Raw genomic sequence first — 18434 nt, 5'->3', positions numbered from 1 at the left:
AGCAACTTTTGTCTCCTCGGCGAACCTGCGAGAGAAGAAAGGTAAGAACCAACTGCAACTTCACGATATTTTAAAAGACGAGCTATCAGTGGGTTTTCTATGATACATTTCATACAAAAAAAACACACTCTTATGAGCAGTTTGTTGTATGTCAGGCAGTTTTTACAAATATAGCTAATGCTAGCACATGTAAACAAACGCATGAGGCAAATAAAAAGAGGCGGTTCGGCATTTTTTTCTGGTGAGTTTTAAGACATTCATGCTACATTATTATTATTATTATTATTATTATTATTATTATTATTATTATTGTTTTCCCCTAAAACTGTTTTATGATAGCCATATGGGCCATATAAGCTTCGCTTCCTCATCGCAAGGAGACGTATCGTATCGGGACCGTTCCCATTCCCGTTTTTTGAAGGATTTATATAAGAGGCACATTTTGGGCAAAATTGCACCGTTTTTCTTCACTGTGGAAGAAAACGATGAGTCATAGCTCCTCCAAATCACGTATAATCTATCCCTGGTGATAATAAGTCCAAATCAAGTCACAGTAATAACCGACTCAAAATGGACTTTGTCACCCAAAGGCTTCTAAAACAAAATGTTGCGAATGTCAAGTGGAGGATGATAAATGGAGGAATGCAAAATGACGATGACTCATCTAGGGAGATGTGCAAATGAGAGAGAGGTTCTGTAGGTTGGACCGACCAGAAAGTGTGCAGCGACTGTTTGGTTTTGGTCTTGACAGCAAACGGGAAACGGTCATTGAATCGCAGATCGTAATTGTAATTAGAAACACTTTTTTCCCCTATCTAGTCTGTTTTCCATGTCTTTCTCCACCAACAAATCAAATCATCGGGATGGAGATGTATGGAAAACAGCCTGTATGGCAGACTGGTTAGGGGCCCTCCGGGGCTCGTCATGCATACGTTTGACCAGCAGATGGCGGTATTGTTCGGAACGCTACTCCTTTTAAATTCTTGTCAAGTCTTCATACGGATATTGTAAATCACCTCAATATGCCTTACGAAGAGGAAGCTTTGGCCTTTTCTTCATCACCTTCATTAATTGTTGCGAAACAAGCCGATGCTGTGAATTGAATGCCCTTAAATGTATAAATCCTTGATTGTAGCATCGCTTAAAGCAGTCCACTTTCCGTTCTTCTGGAGATGCTTTAATGAAAGCACTCTTTCTTAATATGTTGTTCCTCCCTGTCCAAAATGTGATATTGAGGTTGTAAATGGAGCGTGTCCCCGAAAACCTTGGCATTCATCAAGCTTTTGCATGTGAGATCAAAGCACGCCAAAACTACACGCTGAGCATCTCCTCTTGATCACACGCTATCTTCTTTTTTCCCCCTTTTTGGGGCCGCCACATGGGCATCTGGGCCGGATCAAACAGAATACGCTCTTCCACTTTGCACTTTTGGGACATGGGCTCCGTCGTGCTTTCGGAACCAACCGCTTCTCTTCTTTCATCCCGAATGGAGGCCGACAAAGTAGCGTTTGATTCGTTTGGGACGTATTTGTTCTCCTCGGGCCGCCGGCTGATTATCTTTCTTGCTTGGTCTTGGTGAGCTTTCAACAGGTGCTCGATAGAACGCAGGCGGTGCTATGAATCGATATGTTAAAGTCGATGCGCGAACGTGCGTGCGTGTCCATGACGACCAGGATGAAACTATACATCTGAGGCTTTTAATTTCGTCGGGAGCGAGCGAGAAACATAGTGGGCGATGTCGCGTTCACGGTCAGAGCGCTTTCTCTTCTACTATAGTGTGGAGGGAAATAGAGGCGCTCGTAAAGACAAAACAATGGCGGTACAATAATAGCTCTTTCAAATAAAAACAAAAACGTTTTCAGTAGGTGCCTGGATGGCAAACATCTTGGCTAGGGCCAAAAAGTTGCAAACTAGACATTAAAACGTATATATATATTGTGCATCATCTGCATTTTTTAAGTGCTCGTCAATTCTAGTAATTGTCACTCTTCTTTATCAAATAGTGCACCAAAAATCCACCATGAGAAGAATGGGCGTCTTGTGTTTTAATCACAGAAAACGACATAATATCGTGTCAATACAATCAAGGGTATTCTATACGACGTCATCACAAATTCTTACGTTAAATCACAAGCATGAGCAATTGAATCCAGGGAAATGACAAATAGGAGGACATTTTCTCACGGCCTTTGAGAAACAATGGTGCTTAAATGATGAGCTAGCTTACAAGGCACATTGAGTAAATGGAAAAATACAGTGAAAACCTTCAATAGCCCACATCATTCATCCCGTGAAACCCTTTGCCTTTTATTTTAGAATCACGTGACAGACTCAGTCCACCACGTACGGGGAAAATTTGTTTGTATTTTCCCGAACGATGCTTTTCCCTCCGCTAGCTATTTTTTTGGTCCAATTTGCTGGGCGTGGCTTGCCGTCAGCGGCGCTTTCTAGTCCACAAATGACAGTCATTTTAAAGGAAGTTGGCCCGCAAGAAGAAAGTCCAAGTAGAAAAATGGATAGAGAAAGGCTTTCAACTGTAAAATGTTGATCTTTGTAAATTGTTGGACCTGTTGCGTTCGTTGTTGAACATCCAGTGAAAAGGGATTTGGCATTGGAATGACGCATCCGACCGAGGCCGACCCTCGTTTGTCACCATGCCGACGTTATTATGCAAACGTGTCAGCGCTTACTATTCCCACCGAGGCCGCCGAGCCCCGATGTAGCCTCCCGGAGTGCAAAACGGGCCCAATTCCAAAAGATACCCGTGATAAATTACGGACCCGTCGGTCATTCAGCTATCTTTTATTGAAAAATCCTGAAATATCACTTGGCTGCCAGACACAATTTAGAGGTGGAGGGCTCAAAACGCGGTTTAAGTGCCGACGCGACGCTCCGATGGGTGCGTTCGGGACTCTGCTTTCCTACCAAATTTGAGCTCACGGGTCAGCACTCGTCAAACGAGCCACGTACGGCTGTCGAGCCACGGGTTCCCTAGCCCCGATAAATGCCATACGCGTAAGAATAGCACGTAGCCGCGTGTGGGAAAGGCTATCGGGAGACAAATATCGGTCGCGGTTTGCTGAAACGTGGAGGCTCTGCTAATGGGGGGGCGGGGTTAAGTGCAGACAGGCGCTCCTCTTCAGGATTGCGCAAAATGTCAAGCACACAGCGAAAGCTTCCACAGACATGCTAACAACAGACACAAACAAACATCGGACCGACCTTTTGGCCCGGCCACGACGGCGTTCGTATTTACAAGCGCGAGCCGTTTCCAACGGAACCGGCTCGCCCCCTTTCTTTCCGAAGCGTTTAGGGGTCGGCCGCCCGCCAGTCCTTTGTCGTTGGTTGGGGAAATAACAAGAGCCGGCTTGGCCGTTGGCTTCTTCCAAAGAAGTAACAGATCATTACCGCGCACCATTATCTCTTGTTTATTTTCTCGACATTTGCGTTTTTATCTTTTGAAAGTCGCCCAGCCGTCTTGGGCTAATGTGTTTGGCTTCCTCAGCGTGGCGCCCAATGTTTGCCGACGCCTCCCACGAGCGGCGGTCTATCGCTCGCAAGACATGAAGCGCTAAAGTCACCGCTAGCATTGCGGCGTCGTTCCAGCCCAATTGGGTCTCCTATAGATGGCCATGTCCAAACCGGTTGCCAGCCACTTCTTATTGGCCAATGAGGAGACGGCGTGCAGGAGAAGCTGAAGTTCTGCCCGCATTGCCTCGCTTTAACACTAGATGGCGTTTGTCACGTAGACCGGACTCAAAAGCTAACGTGTTCAGTCTTTGACTCATTTCTGTATTTTGATTGAAAAAACATTTTTGCTTCTGCTCCTCCTTCACGACCCATCAAATCCATTTTAATTGGGATGGTGTTTCACTAACAATCAACCTCATGTAAGGAACAATTTCGAGTTCATGGTTGGATTTGTCCGAAAGGTGGAGAGAAAAAGTCTGGTCACCCTTGGTCCAGATCCAACCTGACGTCAGCCATGTCGCGCGTTACGTTCGGGGTCAACGAGATAAGGTCGCCTCATCCGCAGGCGCGCTCGTCGGCCCGGGTCAACGTACCTTGCCGCCGTTGCGAAATAGTACTTTCCATTTGAGTCGGGGCGGGCTCATCTCATCCCGTCCATCTCGTCCCATCCGTCTCGTCCGTCACGCCCTCAAATGCTGGTCTGCAGCTCCCCGTTGAGCAGCGCGGCGTCGTGCGCCTCCAAGTTGGCGTTGGCCATCAGGGCGTTGTTGAGCGCCCTGCTGCGCTCGACCTGCCTGCTGTCGCTGCGTTCCATCTCGTCCAGGCCGGCCACCTTCTTGAGACGTAGCGCCTTCTGGAAACTCTTCTTGAAGTTGTCGGCCAGGAAGGCGTAGAGGACGGGGTTGGCGCAGCTGTTGGCGTAGCCCAGCACCACCACGAAGTCGAAGGTGCTCTTCATGGCCGACGTGGGGCGGATGGAGCCGGTCACCGAGGTCACGTTGAAGACGTAGAAGGGCAGCCAGCACAGGACGAAGACGGCCACCACGATGGAGACCATGCGGGTCACCTTGCGTTCCGAACGTTTGCGCTTGGCCGAGCCCACTCGCATGCCCGACGATTTCACCTGGGTGGGGGAGATGGTTGAAGCGAGGATTATTGTTATTATTATTATTATTTTTTGTGCCAAGATGGCGCCTCACCTTGACGATAATGAGCAAGTAACACAGGCATATGACGGCCAGGGGCAGGAAGAAGCCCACCAAGAAGGTGTAAAATATGAAGGCGGTGTAGTAGATGTCCTGGGGCTCGGGCCACACGATGCCGCAAACGGGCACCTTGTTCAGACCGCTGAAAATCATGGTGGGGAGGATGACCACGGCGGACACGCCCCACACCGCCAGGTTGATGAGCTTGGCCGTGCGCGGCTTGCGCCATTTGGTGGACTTGATGGGGTGAACCACGGCCAGGTAGCGATCCATGCTCATCACCGTCAGGCAGAAGATGCTGGTGAACTGGTTCAGAGAGTCTCGGGAGGAAGAAGAAGAGGAGGAGGAGAAGAACAAGAAGACTCATAAAACATTGCAAAAACAGCGGGGAGGGAGCATTGCGTATCTTCCGCAGAATAAGTGGTGCTTTTCTCTGCTTTGCGTTGCGTATCTTCTGGAGTATAAGTGACACTTTTTTTGCGTATCTTCCGTAGTATAAGTGGCACTTTTTTCGCGTATCTTCCGGAGTATAGGCGGCAATTTTTCCTGGTTTGCGTTGCGTATCTTCCAGAGTATAAGCGGCACTTTTTTGCGTATCTTCTGGAGTATAAGTGGCACTTTTTTTGCGTATCTTGTGGAGTATAAGCGGCACTTTTTTGTGTATCTTCCGGAGAATAAGCGGCACTTTTTTGCGTATCTTGTGGAGTATAAGGGGCACGTTTTTTTGTGTAACTTCTGGAGTATATGCGGCACTTTTTTGTGTATCTTCCGGAGAATAAGCGGCACTCTTCTGCTTAGCATTGCGTATCTTCTGGAGTTTAAGTGGCACTTTTTTGCGTATCTTCCGGAGTATAAGCGGCACGTTTTTTTTGCGTATCTTCCGGAGTATAAGCGGCACTTTTTCCCGCTTTGGCTCAGCCTCCCACTTCTCCCATGTCTTTTATTTTTCCCACTCTGACCTCGAATAGCTCACGTCGTCTTTTTTAGCTTCCTATGTTCCATTAACGGTTACCCATTTTGTCCGTTGCCTAGTTCATTTCTACTTTAATGTGTAACGCGGGGTGGGCTTATTGCCCATCCAATGGCGGCGCGTTCATCACGCAAGTGGCCGATCGGAGACAAATCCTACTCCGTCCGTCCCCACGATGTATTTTCGAAACAATCGTCTCTTTTTAACGTCGCGATTTTTCGATCCCGTTTAATTTTTTTGCGTCTGTTTTGGCACCTACCCACGGTCATGATGACCCGGCACAGGGCCTCGCCAAAGGGCCAGTGCACCAGCGCCAGCTGCAAGGCGATAAAGGGCAGGCTCATCATGCACAGGACGTCCGCCACGGCCATGTTGAGGATGTAGATGTTGGTCACCGTCTTCATCTTAGCGTAGCACAGGATGACGTAAATGACCAGGGCGTTGCCGCACAGCCCCACGGCGCACACGGCAAAGTAGATGGAGGTGATGACCACCGAGCTGGTCCTGTCCTGGGGGGGCTCCACCAGGTTAAAGTCCGTCAGGTTAAGCTCCGCCTCCGCCGGCGAGCCGTTGCCCTGGAGGTAGCTGTCGTACAGGAGGGGCTCGGGGACGCTCAGGTTGGGCGAGGACGAGAGGAAGGACCACGGATCCGACGCCATGACGCCTCGGGGTGGGGGGGGTAATCTGACCACTTGCTTTTTTTTCCCCAGGAGCGCTCACATCGCAGACGCGCAGTCCACGTAACGCCGTACCTGCTAACAAAAGTCACTTAGTAGGGAACAAGTGTAGGACTGATCACCTAAAATCTTGTTCTTTTCATTTCTGCAAGTCATTTCTATCAATCCAACCGAAATGGGAGGTCCGACGGCGAACCAACCGACGCCCATCGCTGTCAATGGCGGCCCATCGGTTCTCAAATACCATTTTCTTCCCCCCTCCAGCCAATATGCGCTCCGACCCGTGGCTAAATTACAGGCACATGCCCAATCCCTTCCATGTGGGAGGGATGGCGACTCGCGAAAAACTAATTGACTTGACATTTTGATGTTTCTTGGTACTCGACGACGCCATTTTAGTGGCGATGGAGTATCGGCGCCACGCCGAAGCCAATTTGAAAAAGATCCCACCAGAAAGAGTTCAACGAGTGGATGATCTGGAAAATGATTTACGTGGCCTCTTGAGTTGCGGCCGTCGCATCAAAGCAGAAACTCCCCCGTTATGACGCGACCAATCGTATCGGCGCGGCTCGATGCTTGTGCGTGTGCGCGTGTGTGTGTATAGTTGTGTGCATTCATGCAAAAAGGCAGGTTGGAGGGGGGTGTCGAAGACGAGACAAATGTTTATTCAATCGATCAGGGGGACAAACAGCCCTGGGGGGAGGAGGGGTCGCCGTACCGGTTGACAGACTACTTCCTCCCAATGTTGCTCCTCTCTATTCAATAGTTCAACCCTTGTTGTACCGCTACCTAATTTTGTGGATTACGAGTAAAACGTACGTCTCATTTTGATTTTCTCCTTTTATGACAAAATGTCGACATGCTCACTAGCTAGCCGCCACGGACGACGCTAGGAGTCCAATCCATTTGACTTGCTGCCACACTCCCAGTGCAAATGGATTGGACGTCGACGGGTAATAAAGTCGTTGGTGGGAGGGAGCGTCTTGGCCAAAGGAAGAACATTTTTTGTTGTTGCAAATTTCATTGACATCCAATCCAAGTCAGTTGCTAATGATTGCAAATGTTCCCCCCTCGTCCCCTCCAAATTAGGAAAGAGCATTAACATTGATTTGAAAATAAAAATCTAATTAAGCGAGAACGTTCCGCCGGCGGAAGAACGACGCGCTCGCATAAATTGCCGTGCGCAAGCTCATCTCATGCGCCACTAATGAAATAAATCGTGTCTTCCAAGATCCAATTAGAAGGACATTTTGATGAACTCCTCTTCAGCCCCCCAAACATTTACGATGGGACCTTTTTTTTTTTTTTTTGAAGCCACGGTTCAGAAAAATCCCAAATATTATCCAGCCTATGACAATGTATATTTGGGGAGCACTTGCAATCTTTGCAATCTTTGCAAGCCACCGACAAATCGTTCCCAAAGGACATGGTAATTAAACACGGTGCAATTAACGGCCACCCCCACGATCTTGACGTTAAACACGCCGAGGCTTAATATGCGGGATCAATTTGGATTAGGAAGCTCTTTGATTGATTCAAATGACATTTCCTATCCGTGACATTTAATTCAATGGAACCTTTCTCTACTACCGTCTTTATTTATGGCGTCCAGGCAAAAGACTTACTTTTAAATTGTTGCCGTCATTCCATCCCGTCGAGGTGTCCTGGCGTCCATCCGTACACCTGCTCCGCTCTGTGCGGGCGTGAACTCGGCACCCCCGCGTGCCTCTCAGGTCATTTTCATCAGCGGCAATTTTTTTCTTCTCTGTCGCTGGCTTTTCTGGCGACCTGTGGGGAAAAAAAAAAGCTAAGAGAAGAAAAGTCTCGGCGGAGGAGCCCAGCGACAGTGCGTCACGGCGACGGGTGCGCGTGAGAAGACGGAGAGAGAAAGGGAGAGAGAAAGGGAGGGAGGGAGGGAGGGAGGGAGGTAGATAGTTAGAGAGGGAGTAATGGGGGCAGGGAGTTTGGTGCGGCGGGGGGGGGGCAAATTCATCAATATCCGTGTGTAAGGCTTTTAGCTTTTTTAAAGCACTCTGCATATAGAAGGAGCAGTCCAAATATTTGCATCATATCTGGCATATTCATTTTCTGAACCATTTATCCATCCTCAGAGTCATGGGGGTGCTGGAGCCCATCCCAGCTAAATCGGTGGCTGGCCAATCGCATGTCACAAGGAGACAAACGACCGGTCAGTCATAGCTCGGGACAATTTGGAGCGCTAATTAGCCTAGCGTCCCTGTTTTGGGGATGTGGGAGGAACCCGGAGAAAACCCACACAAGCCCAAGGAGAATGTGCAAATTGCTGACAGCGAGGATCCAACTGGGATCGAACCCTCGACGCCAGAACTGCGCTAGCCACCTGTGACATATGTACAATATACTACTACAAGCATTTTACTGATTTTAAAAATATCTCAATAGCTTTTTTGTTTCTTTTTTAATGTGTATTCAGATGAGAGACACCCAGTCATCGTTTTCTGCCGCCCCTCCCATTGCAAACGGATTGGCCGTCCGGCAACGTCACGAGCAGACAGCGGGTTGAGACCATCATACCTTCCATCCGGGTGAGTGTGCACTCATTTAGTATTAGAAAAAAAAGAGTTTGAACAGAGTACGGCCTGATGTTTTAGCCAAAACGCTATCTTGAAAGGCTCATTTTATAGCGATTGCCCCATAGTAAATCAGTAGCCCGTTTGCCAGGGTTATTTGTTCTGCTCATGCGAGGTCCCTGATCTCCTCGCCATTAAGAAGGTGCCAGCATTTTGCGCCTTTGGATTGAAGCGGCGGTCGGAAGTCGTCATTTCAAAAGACAAACGGGCGCTTGCGAAAGACACAATTCATAGCATGCGACTCCCTTCTTCCCGAAACCCGAAAGCACACTTGATTCTTTCCCTCGTAAAAAGTTGTTATGATTTGTCAACGCTCGGCGGGAGTTAGCCGTAAAGCTTTCACCCGGACGTGGGCGGCGGAAGGTTAACGCGGGATCTGATAAATGGACAAAATAAAGAATTTCATCCTCCCGTTCTCGGCGATTTGCGACGCCGACGGTCGCTTAGCGAAACTTTGCGTGGAGACGCAAGGGACCGAGGCGTGGTCGTTAAAGTCGGCGGGTGGGCGGGGCTTAGCCATCGAGTGCTTTTTAGTGATTAGTCGAGGTGTGGCCTCAAAATGGCTTCAAATATAGCCGGATATGGAAAGTGTGCTAGCCGCGAATTGAATCGCCTCCATCTCAGAACCCATATGCTAATTAACCACTCCCCGGTAAAATGCGTCCAGATTTCTAAAAAGACGGCAAACATGGCGATTCTGCAGAACAAAGATCGAAAAGGCCATTTTGACTTTGAACCACTGCTGTTGTTTTTCATCGCAGTCATCGTTGCGTTATCTAGCAATGCCGTAGACAAACATGGCGGCTCTGGGTTGGGGTCTGGGCCCGTGTTTCTTTTTTCGGTTGTGGCCGGTGTTGAGAGCGCTCCTTCTCCGGCGGCCTCGCGCGGATTTCACGCCGCTTGGCCCACTCGGAGCGTGACTGATAGAATGGCGCCGCTGGCAAATCTTCACAGTACCATTGTTGCTTGCGCAAGGTTCACTTTCACGTGATTTATCTGAAGCGCAGCACCTTGATTCCAGATGATGGCCTTGCCTGCTACCGCACACACGCACACACGCACACACGCACACACGCACACACGCACACACGCACACACGCACACACGCACACACGCACACACGCACACACGCACACACACACACGTGTGCACACCGGCTCACGGTCCAAAGGTGCTTGAGCATTCAATGGACTGAAAAGCTTTTTGAACTCATTGCACAAGGTCTTATCAATGTATCGACAGATCCTCAAAATCAGCTGAGTGGAACTCAGACTAACTCGATTTCCAAATCTTTCACGCACAAATATTTAACAAAAAAATCCTATTATAATCACGCATATTTTTTTCTAAATGATCCAAAATAGTCACGTGCCCTATAAAAGGTGAGTCCTTATGAATTTGGATACATACTGAAAAAGGATGTTTTAGTATCCAAACATGAACAACCTCGCTAGCTTTAGCCCCTCCCCAAATATTCGGGTCCTTCAAACCTTGGATGCAGGTTGTTGTTGTCGTTTTTTTTTTTTTTGGTTCTTGCAGGATCAAACAAACCTCTCAAAGCCACGTGATGAAAAAGTATGGGTAGACGTAAAATATATCTGCACTTGTTTTTCCACCCGGCAGCCAGCGTTGAACAACACCTTGGCGTTTATCATCACTTGCAAGACTTTACAACCGCCAAACAGTAACTTTTTGAGATACGGCTACGATAGCACAAATCTAAACCGGAGCGGCTTCTTTTTGCCCCGATTTCAAGGCTTGTCCGTCCGTCCCTCGGTCTCGCCACATTAACCTCCAACGCCGCCATTGATCCGAGGATCCCGTCGGACCAAAACAAAGAACCCCGATGAGAGGACGTCCATCTTCAGGTCTTGACAGCCATTTCAATACATCCCAGCTCTGACTTTGATAGGCTAGGACTAGCCCGACGAATCCGTTCGATCTTCATCGACTGCCGCCCTCCCTCTCCAAAGGCTTTGGACAGCTCCTGTTAATGAACCCATTTGATTTGGCAGCACAATTTCTTAGCGCGCCCCAATCGCCATGCCATTTTATTGGCACGTCAATACCGAGCTGCCTCCCTGCGAGAAACGCGTCAACGAGCACGATTCTCGCCTCGATTTTTTTTTAATAAAAAGTCCGGCCGTGAAAATGACCCCTGCGCTTTTATTTGACAGAATCAAATATCTGCATTGACCCCCTTGGAGATTTGCAGCCTTTTACGCATTATTTCATCACACTGACATCCGTGTCAAATCCAGTCTTTTCCTTTTTTTTTGACCTTTGAGCGTTTAAGCCATCGCTCGATTATTCTCACGAGGGTCGTCCATCACCGTAGGATGGTAGACGCGGGGCACATGAGCAAAACAAACAAATTTCTCTTTGGCCGCCGGAGGGGAAAAAAAGAGATTATGTACAAGGCTTTGGATCATAAACACTTTCAACTCATTTATTTCAAACGCCTGCTTGTTTAAAATCATCCGCGAGGAGCATGATTGCAATTACAGATGAGCCAGAATACTTCCTAATCACGGTCGGAGTTCATTTATTTATTTATTTAACGGTGGGTGGGCTAGCAACCTGCCTCCTGCCTATCTTGGGGAAATTGAACGAAGGACTAACTATCATAAGCTACTATCTTCCGACACTCGTGAGATAACGGTTACGTGGCAAATGAACAAAAGAATCTTGCCAATTTCCTTTTCTTTTTCTTTGGCTTTTTACTTAGTCGCAAGAAAAAGCAGGATTGGAAAAGGGAAAATAATATGGATAAAAATGCCTAAAAGAGAATTAATCCGAACCGGCAAAGCAAAGCGAAATAGAAAAAAAACGACAAGGAACGATAGCCGTCCTAAAGCGCCAGACGGAAGGCAATAGAATTGAATAAAAACGAGAATAGATGACATGCATATTCTGGGCCCGTGTGCACGCTGTGCCCAAGAAAGGCCGATGATTAGCGGCGGCGGCTCCCAGGTGCGTGACTCGTAGACCGAGTGCCGATCGCTTCGTTCGTTCGTTCGCTCGCTCGCAACACCGACGCTTGCCGTGCCCCTCCCGGCGGGGGAAAAAAAAGAGTGGGCTGCCGAGCGCCACGCCGACAGGACAAAGACGGCCGCTTACAATTTCAATATCAAAAGAGTCAATTCCGAATTCCCTCCTGTTAATATGAAATGAATGGAAAAATGTCCAGAACCTGATGGAAATGTCTCATTAGCAAGACCTTGATCTATGAATTCTCATTTGACAGCGCATTCCTTCAACTCATTGGCCACCGTTGACGGAGTCGGACGTCCAATTAAGGGACGCTTTGCTCGATGGTGACCCGGAAATGCTCCAAAGATTTCCCGGAAAGCATCTTCTTCATCGTTTTTCCCAAGGTAATAACATTTAAATTCATGTTTCATACAGCAAAAAAGCTGAAAGGTCAAAAAACACAATAAACCGGCCTGCGTTGGGATTTGAATTCTCCTTTTTTGCGCCAAAATTTAAACCTGAACAATCAGGAAAGCATCTTCTCATGGAAATTTTAAGTTCCTGGACTGTGACTGTCCATTTTTTTAAATCTCCGTGACAAAAGCTGGCGTCAGTTCAGAAAATGCCATTTATCGTACGTCCAAAAGGGCAACACAGCTGTCCAAGTTATTAAAATTAAATAAGCGCAGAGGACGCAAACGTCAAGCGGGTTCCACTCCCATCTGTCCACGGCACACCGTCAAATGTGGAGGTTAAATTCTAAAACGTGTCCAATCAGATGTCGGAAAGTAAAAGAGGAGCAAATTGAAACGCAACATTTGATTGGATGATGAAAACGAAGCGTTTCTCCAACTGTCCCTTCATATTTGTGCTAATGCACCGTTTTTTTTTTTCATCAAATGTCTCCCAGTGTATTTATGTGAAGTCATCCGGGCAGAATTTTTGACCCGTTTGACCTCGCCGCCGCTCGTTCGTAAAAATGTGTCCGGATATCCAATTTGAGAAGTTTGACACGTCATTAACTTCCAGCTGTCGGCCTCATCTTTTATGATCGTCCGTTCAAGTAGATGAAGGCGGATATAATAAAACATTTTAAAAAACCTACCGGTAAGGCCGTGAAAATCAAGTGGTCTCGGTCCAGGATTTCTAAGAAATAACGTTGTACTACATGTTCAGCTGCCGTACCAAAAAATGTTGTATTGTTTTCCCATACGTATATGATTTTAGCGCCATTTCTTTTGAGCAAACGGGGGAGTTCCCCTTTGACTCATGATTAAGGACCTATTAATATTGATGAGAAGATGCCGCAGACACTTGGCGGAGGTACATTTGTCCTGGGGCTAGTGGCCAAGCGTCAAATCAACGTCAGAGCTAATTGCGCGGCGCTCAAATTTCTCTTTGTAAATCCCACTTCATTATACCGTAACTTAATCCATTCATTCATTTTCTGTACTGCTTTGCATTTGATTTGAAGTTAGAAATTAGAATAGAAACGTTCATCTTATTCACGTCACATTTATAGAAATCTACTAAAGTACGACGCAATACACAACGATAAGGATGCTTTATTTAGGGAATATTTCCAAAGAGGACAAAATCTACTAGGCCAAATTTCAATCAAGATCACATCTCATTTGACACGAGAAAACATTCTTACATCATTATTGCCATTCAAAACAACATAGATTGTCACTCCAATATTTTTTTTCATCATTTATGACCCTATCGAGGCTTTCATAAAGTTAGGACTCTGTCTCATCCTGTAGGAAACAACAAAATATTATTTGATAAAACATGTAGAGTGGCACCTCTACTTACTTATGCCTCTACATACAAAATATTCAGGTTACGAAAGAAAGTTTTGTCCCAAGATATGAAAAAAATTCATGTTACGAAACAATCAAACATCCCGAAACGTAAATACACTTCCTGTAACAGTATTATTATTATTTTTAACAGTCATGGTAAAGTTGCTTCCCCATTGGCTATCTCCCAACACCTCGCTGGCCATCCATTGGCTAAAAGGAAGCTGCATCCCCATCATGACGTCAAAACCAGTCCCAATATTTTTTGAAGGATCTAGTGGGTAAGATTAAAGATCAGAACGATTTCGGCCAATTCAAATGTAAAATATGTCTCTACTGACGAAAAATCCAAGTTACAAAACCCCTTCTGCAACCAATTTAGTTTGTAAGTAGAGGTAGTGTACTGTACTCCAATATTGCAGCAAACACTTGAGATAGATGAAGTTTTTATCTTATTAGCAAACAAAAGTGATTTCTCACGCGCACATATGCAAATGCACGTGGACAAGAAGTCCAAGTTGTCCAATTTCTGTCTTCTCGCCTGGAGCAACTGCATCGCATTCATCTGTTGAGGTGCCAGCTGCCAATGGGAAAAATGCGCCATAATGGCAGAGGAAACTAAAGGGAGTGCCCCCAGTGGACACAACTAAGAGAAGAGTTTTTATGAAAGCCATTAGTATACAAATAACCGCAGTCTGACGAACCTCCAGAAGGCATAGAGATAAAGTCTTAGAAATTCCTTCATGTCCAATTGGAATGCAGCTGTCTTACAATGGATAGAAAAAAAAGAACTGCAACTGAAACAAAGTGCTGTACATAAATAAAAACCTACTGTAAAACAAAGGAATAAAAGCGACATCCTGCCCATGAATTGGCTTTGCGCGCAAGACGTCAAATCTTTCTGATGACATCATTAAGAGAGCAGCAGTTGCCATGCCAACAAATACAATTCCAAGGATAATTCTTTCTTAGATATAATTAGATTTTTGAAAAAAAAATGTTTAAATCACTGATATGTGCACAATGGTGTCGGTGTAGAAATAAGGTATTTTTCCACACAATTTCAATATGGTGGTGATACTTTAGAACCGTGTGTGGTCGATTGGTCGCCGTCTTTTGGTCACCCCGACCGCGACAACGGGTAACCAAAAGACCGGCGACCAAAAGACCGGCGACAAAACAAGGTAAAATAACACGGTCGACGCATGAATAAAAGCCAACAATGGCCATGAGCAGTTTCACTGAGCCGACGTGTGAGTGTAGAAGAGTTTGGATGTACATGCGCTGTCCCTTTAAGAAGCGACATCAGTTCAGTCAAGGTCTTAACAAGTTCTCCAACAAAAAACAATAAAAGTCTGGCAAATTTGGAGCTTTTCTTTAGCCTCATAATTACTAGGGCATTAAGTATGACTAAAAAGTAATACGCAGTTTGTATTTAGGGAATTTGAGCAACGATTTAAATGGTAATTATCACTTACCTTCCGGGCGACCAAAAGACCGGCGACCAATCGACCGTGTACCCTTTAGAACCCAATAAGTTATTGATATATAAGAGCGCCAAGAATCGATACAGAATCGTTTGAGGAAGGGGTCATTGTTTTGAAAAAAAAAAACATTTGAACTCATCGTTTCTGTCCCTTCACGCCAAAACATTGACGTCCTGCACTTCCGTCACGTTCAGGTCGTGCCGCTCGTCGTCGCGTGGCGCGCCGGGCGGAGACTTGGCGCCCGGGCAGAGGAGCGCCCGGAAGTACCTGCGGAAGGTGTCGGAGAAGCAGGCGTAGAGGACCGGGTTGGCGCAGCTCCACGAGTAAGACAGCAAGACCAAGAGCTCGAAGGCCCGGGCGAAGGCCGGCCCCTCGTGACGGGCCGAGCAGAAGTTGACGGCGTAAAACGGCAGCCAGCACGCGGCGAACGCCAGCACCACGGCCACCACCATCTTGGTCAGCTGTCGCTCGGGCCGCCGGCTCTCCGCCCGCCGCCGCCGTCGCAGCGTGCGCAGCAAGGCCGCGTAGGAGGCGCTCATGACGGCGAAGGGCAAGGCGAAGCCCAGGACGAAGGTGTACGACAGCACGCCCAGCCGCCAGGCGTCGGACGGGAGGTCCGGCACGCACAGCCCCCCCTCGGCCGAGAAGCGCAGCGCCATGGGCAGGATGGTGAGCAGCGAGCAGAGCCACATCAGGGCCGAGACCGCCTTGGCGCGCCGCGGCGTCCTCCACGAGGCGAACCTCAGCGGGTCGGCCAGCGCCAGGTAGCGGTCCACGCTCATCACCGTCAGGCAGTAGACGCTGGTGAACTGGTTGAGGCCGTCCAGGACGGTGACGGCCCTGCACGCCGCGTCGCCGAACGGCCAGCGGCTCAGGAAGTTCTGGCTGACGATGAACGGGAGGCCCACCATGAAGAGGCCGTCGGCCAGCGCCAGGTTGAAAATGTACACCGTGGCGGCCGAGGACATCTTGTCCACCTTCAGGATGGCCGCCGCCACCAGGCAGTTCCCGGCCAAGCCCGCCACGCACACCGCCAGGTAGAGGACGGCCGTCGTGGCCCCAAAGGCGTCCACGCGCAAGTCGGCGCGCTCGTCGGCGCGGGTCCAGTTTTGGATGTCCACTTCCATGGCCGGACGAATGGCGCCGCGCCCGCCGGACGGGAGAGGAAAAAGCCAAAGGATCCCGCTCGGGCTTCGGCGGCTCTCCGGCACGCCCTGGAACTGGAAGAGGAGTCTTTTTGGGTTGGGGGGGCCTTGCTCGAAGTCCTCCAAGACGGGCGGACGCTCGGATTGGCCGCTCTTTCTCCCGGGAGCCCTTTTTATAAGTCTTCCCCCCACGGTGTGTGCGCGCCTGGAAGCCGTCCACCCCCTCGTTGATGGGTCTCCGGAGACCGTCTGTGATAAAGTCCAGCTTGGCTTTAGCCCCTCCCCCCCAGGTTCTCTGCTGCAATGCTTGTTTCCAAGGTAAACCCCATCTGCTCCCACACTTTTGTTTTCATAACTTTTTTTTCCCCTTTTTTCTGCTCCCCCACCACTTGTGTTTACTTCACACATGCCCTCCCTCCCCTCCAATCTGTCTCCACGCAGTCCAGCCCTCCAGCTCCTCGTTAAAACCGGAGGTCAGACGCGCAGATAGCATCTCCGCTTCGCACAATTCCATCTCCCCACGGGAAAAGAAATGCCCCGGGTCTGTTTTCTCACTCATTTTCTTGGGGTGACGTTTGACACGGGTGGCTATTGTCATGAAACAAGGACACGTGAGCTAGGCGTCAAAGGAAACGGACGGACAGAGGAAGGAGATTCGGGACCACCAGCTCCATCCCGTCGTCACCGACTCGCCCAGAAATCCTCTGGGAGGGTCCTCCCGCCTAAAATCCAGCAAATAGCTCAGCCCGCCCATGATTTCCCATGCCGCGAGTGTTTATCCAGAGTAGGATGGGATTCCTAAAGACACTTAACACCTCTCGGCGCTCATTCATCAGAAGATTTATGGAGCCGTGGTTCCCGGCCGGCCGGCAACGAGTATTAGTTCCAGTTTGCTGAAGAAGAAAAAATGCCTTTGTAGTGGAACGTGATTAGGCAGGGAGGGAGGCTTTGCTGCCAACACTTTATGCCATGTGGCCCACCTCCTATACATCCCGTCCCTATTAATCATCCCGCAAAACACCGTGAAGGCGCTTCATATTTCACGGGCCATCTTTCACTTTGCTGTCATTCTGGCATTCTTTTTCGCATACTTTTGTCCGCGGCAGACAAATACTAAGGCAAACATGGAGATTAAAGTCTCTTTTATCGGCCCGGGAGGAAAATTCCCACACGCTGGCGAAACCTGAGTAATTTAGATTGTGAAACGGTCCTCGGAGGAGCAAATAATGGCTTCATTAGCGCAACTTTGATTAGAAATTGGAGTCTACCAACGTGTAATGGATGAGGGATTCAGATTTGTACACCAATTTGAAAAAAACAACTCAGCGTTTCCGTCTTTATTGTCCAACAAATAGATAAATTAACAGCGTCAGTTGATCCCAATCAAAATAAATGGGGCATCCTCGATTGAAACCAAACGTCTCCCCTGTTTTTAATTCTTTTTGTGAGTGGTCTTGGATTTTGATTCAAGGTTTTTGGTCTTTATTTATTTTTTGTGTGTTTTAATGTGAAGGGGAAATATCAAAAGAGATCATTTGTGAATTTACAAGCAGTCTCCAAGTTGGAACAGTGAAATTCAGTGAGAACCTGTGCTGGGTGGCATGCCAAAAAACAACAACCCACAAATATATTTAAAGTGCGGCTCAACAAAGCCGTCTTTTCCCCATAGCAATGATCCTTGTGAAAGTTTCCAGCGTGAAATTGGGCTCAATTTGAAGTTGACATCAAGATGTACTGTACTCCATTCCATTCCTTTGGTAGTGAACGCAAGTGTTTTGTCCGACGGACGTTTTTTTGCGTCACTGGCACGCATCTAATGATCAAGTTGGCAGGGAACGTGCGTCACCGAGCGCTCTGGCACAAAGAGGCGACGACGTCGCGCTTCGCTAGGCCCTGTGTGACACGAGACAGGCGGATAAAAGTGCGCCACTTGATTGAGCCTCCGACACGCCCGATATAGCCCTCTCAAAGAATTCAATTCAATGCTTTTCTTGTCATTATACAAGTGTAATGAACTCCTAGTGGAGCTCATCAACAGCCTCTTTCTACTCCAAATTAAATGGGTCTAAATTGTGAGCGTCACTTATAGCCT

At 48.0% G+C, this 18434-nt stretch overlaps 2 protein-coding genes across 3 annotated transcripts; both read right to left on the bottom strand.

The window, feature by feature from the left end:
• Positions 1-4128: 4128 nt before the first annotated feature.
• Positions 4129-8191, bottom strand: LOC144092878 (somatostatin receptor type 2-like). Of its 2 annotated transcripts, none has more exons than XM_077626027.1 (4): positions 7949-8191; positions 5906-6401; positions 4671-4996; positions 4129-4594 (listed from the first exon to the last, which is right to left on the bottom strand). In XM_077626027.1, exons 2-4 carry the CDS (start codon positions 6303-6305, stop codon positions 4160-4162), a joined length of 1161 nt encoding a protein of 386 aa, XP_077482153.1. In that variant the 5' UTR covers positions 6306-6401; positions 7949-8191; the 3' UTR covers positions 4129-4159. The 2 variants fall into 2 exon arrangements, with proteins under 2 accessions (XP_077482153.1, XP_077482152.1); XM_077626026.1 differs by having other exon boundaries at positions 5906-6398.
• A 7080-nt stretch (positions 8192-15271) lies between these two features.
• Positions 15272-16566, bottom strand: LOC144093296 (somatostatin receptor type 5). Its single transcript, XM_077626673.1, has one exon. It carries the CDS (start codon positions 16322-16324, stop codon positions 15350-15352), a length of 975 nt encoding a protein of 324 aa, XP_077482799.1. The 5' UTR covers positions 16325-16566; the 3' UTR covers positions 15272-15349.
• Between the last annotated feature and the right edge of the window lie 1868 nt (positions 16567-18434).

This window comes from Stigmatopora argus, chromosome 18, assembly GCF_051989625.1.
Source record: "Stigmatopora argus isolate UIUO_Sarg chromosome 18, RoL_Sarg_1.0, whole genome shotgun sequence".
Taxonomy (NCBI): Eukaryota; Metazoa; Chordata; class Actinopteri; order Syngnathiformes; family Syngnathidae; genus Stigmatopora; species Stigmatopora argus.
Note: the sequence above shows the minus strand (reverse complement) of the source record. Positions and strands in the feature narration are given on the sequence as shown.

Coding starts and splice junctions, on each gene's coding strand:
- LOC144092878 (XM_077626027.1), bottom strand. CDS start 6,305: ATGGCGTCGGATCCGTGGTCCTTCCTCTCGTCCTCGCCCAACCTGAGC. Junction 4,997..5,905: donor CCGGGTCATCATGACCGTGG/GTAGGTGCCAAA, acceptor CTTCCTCCCGAG/ACTCTCTGAACCAGTTCACC. Junction 4,595..4,670: donor ACTTGCTCATTATCGTCAAG/GTGAGGCGCCAT, acceptor TCCCCCACCCAG/GTGAAATCGTCGGGCATGCG.
- LOC144093296 (XM_077626673.1), bottom strand. CDS start 16,324: ATGGAAGTGGACATCCAAAACTGGACCCGCGCCGACGAGCGCGCCGAC.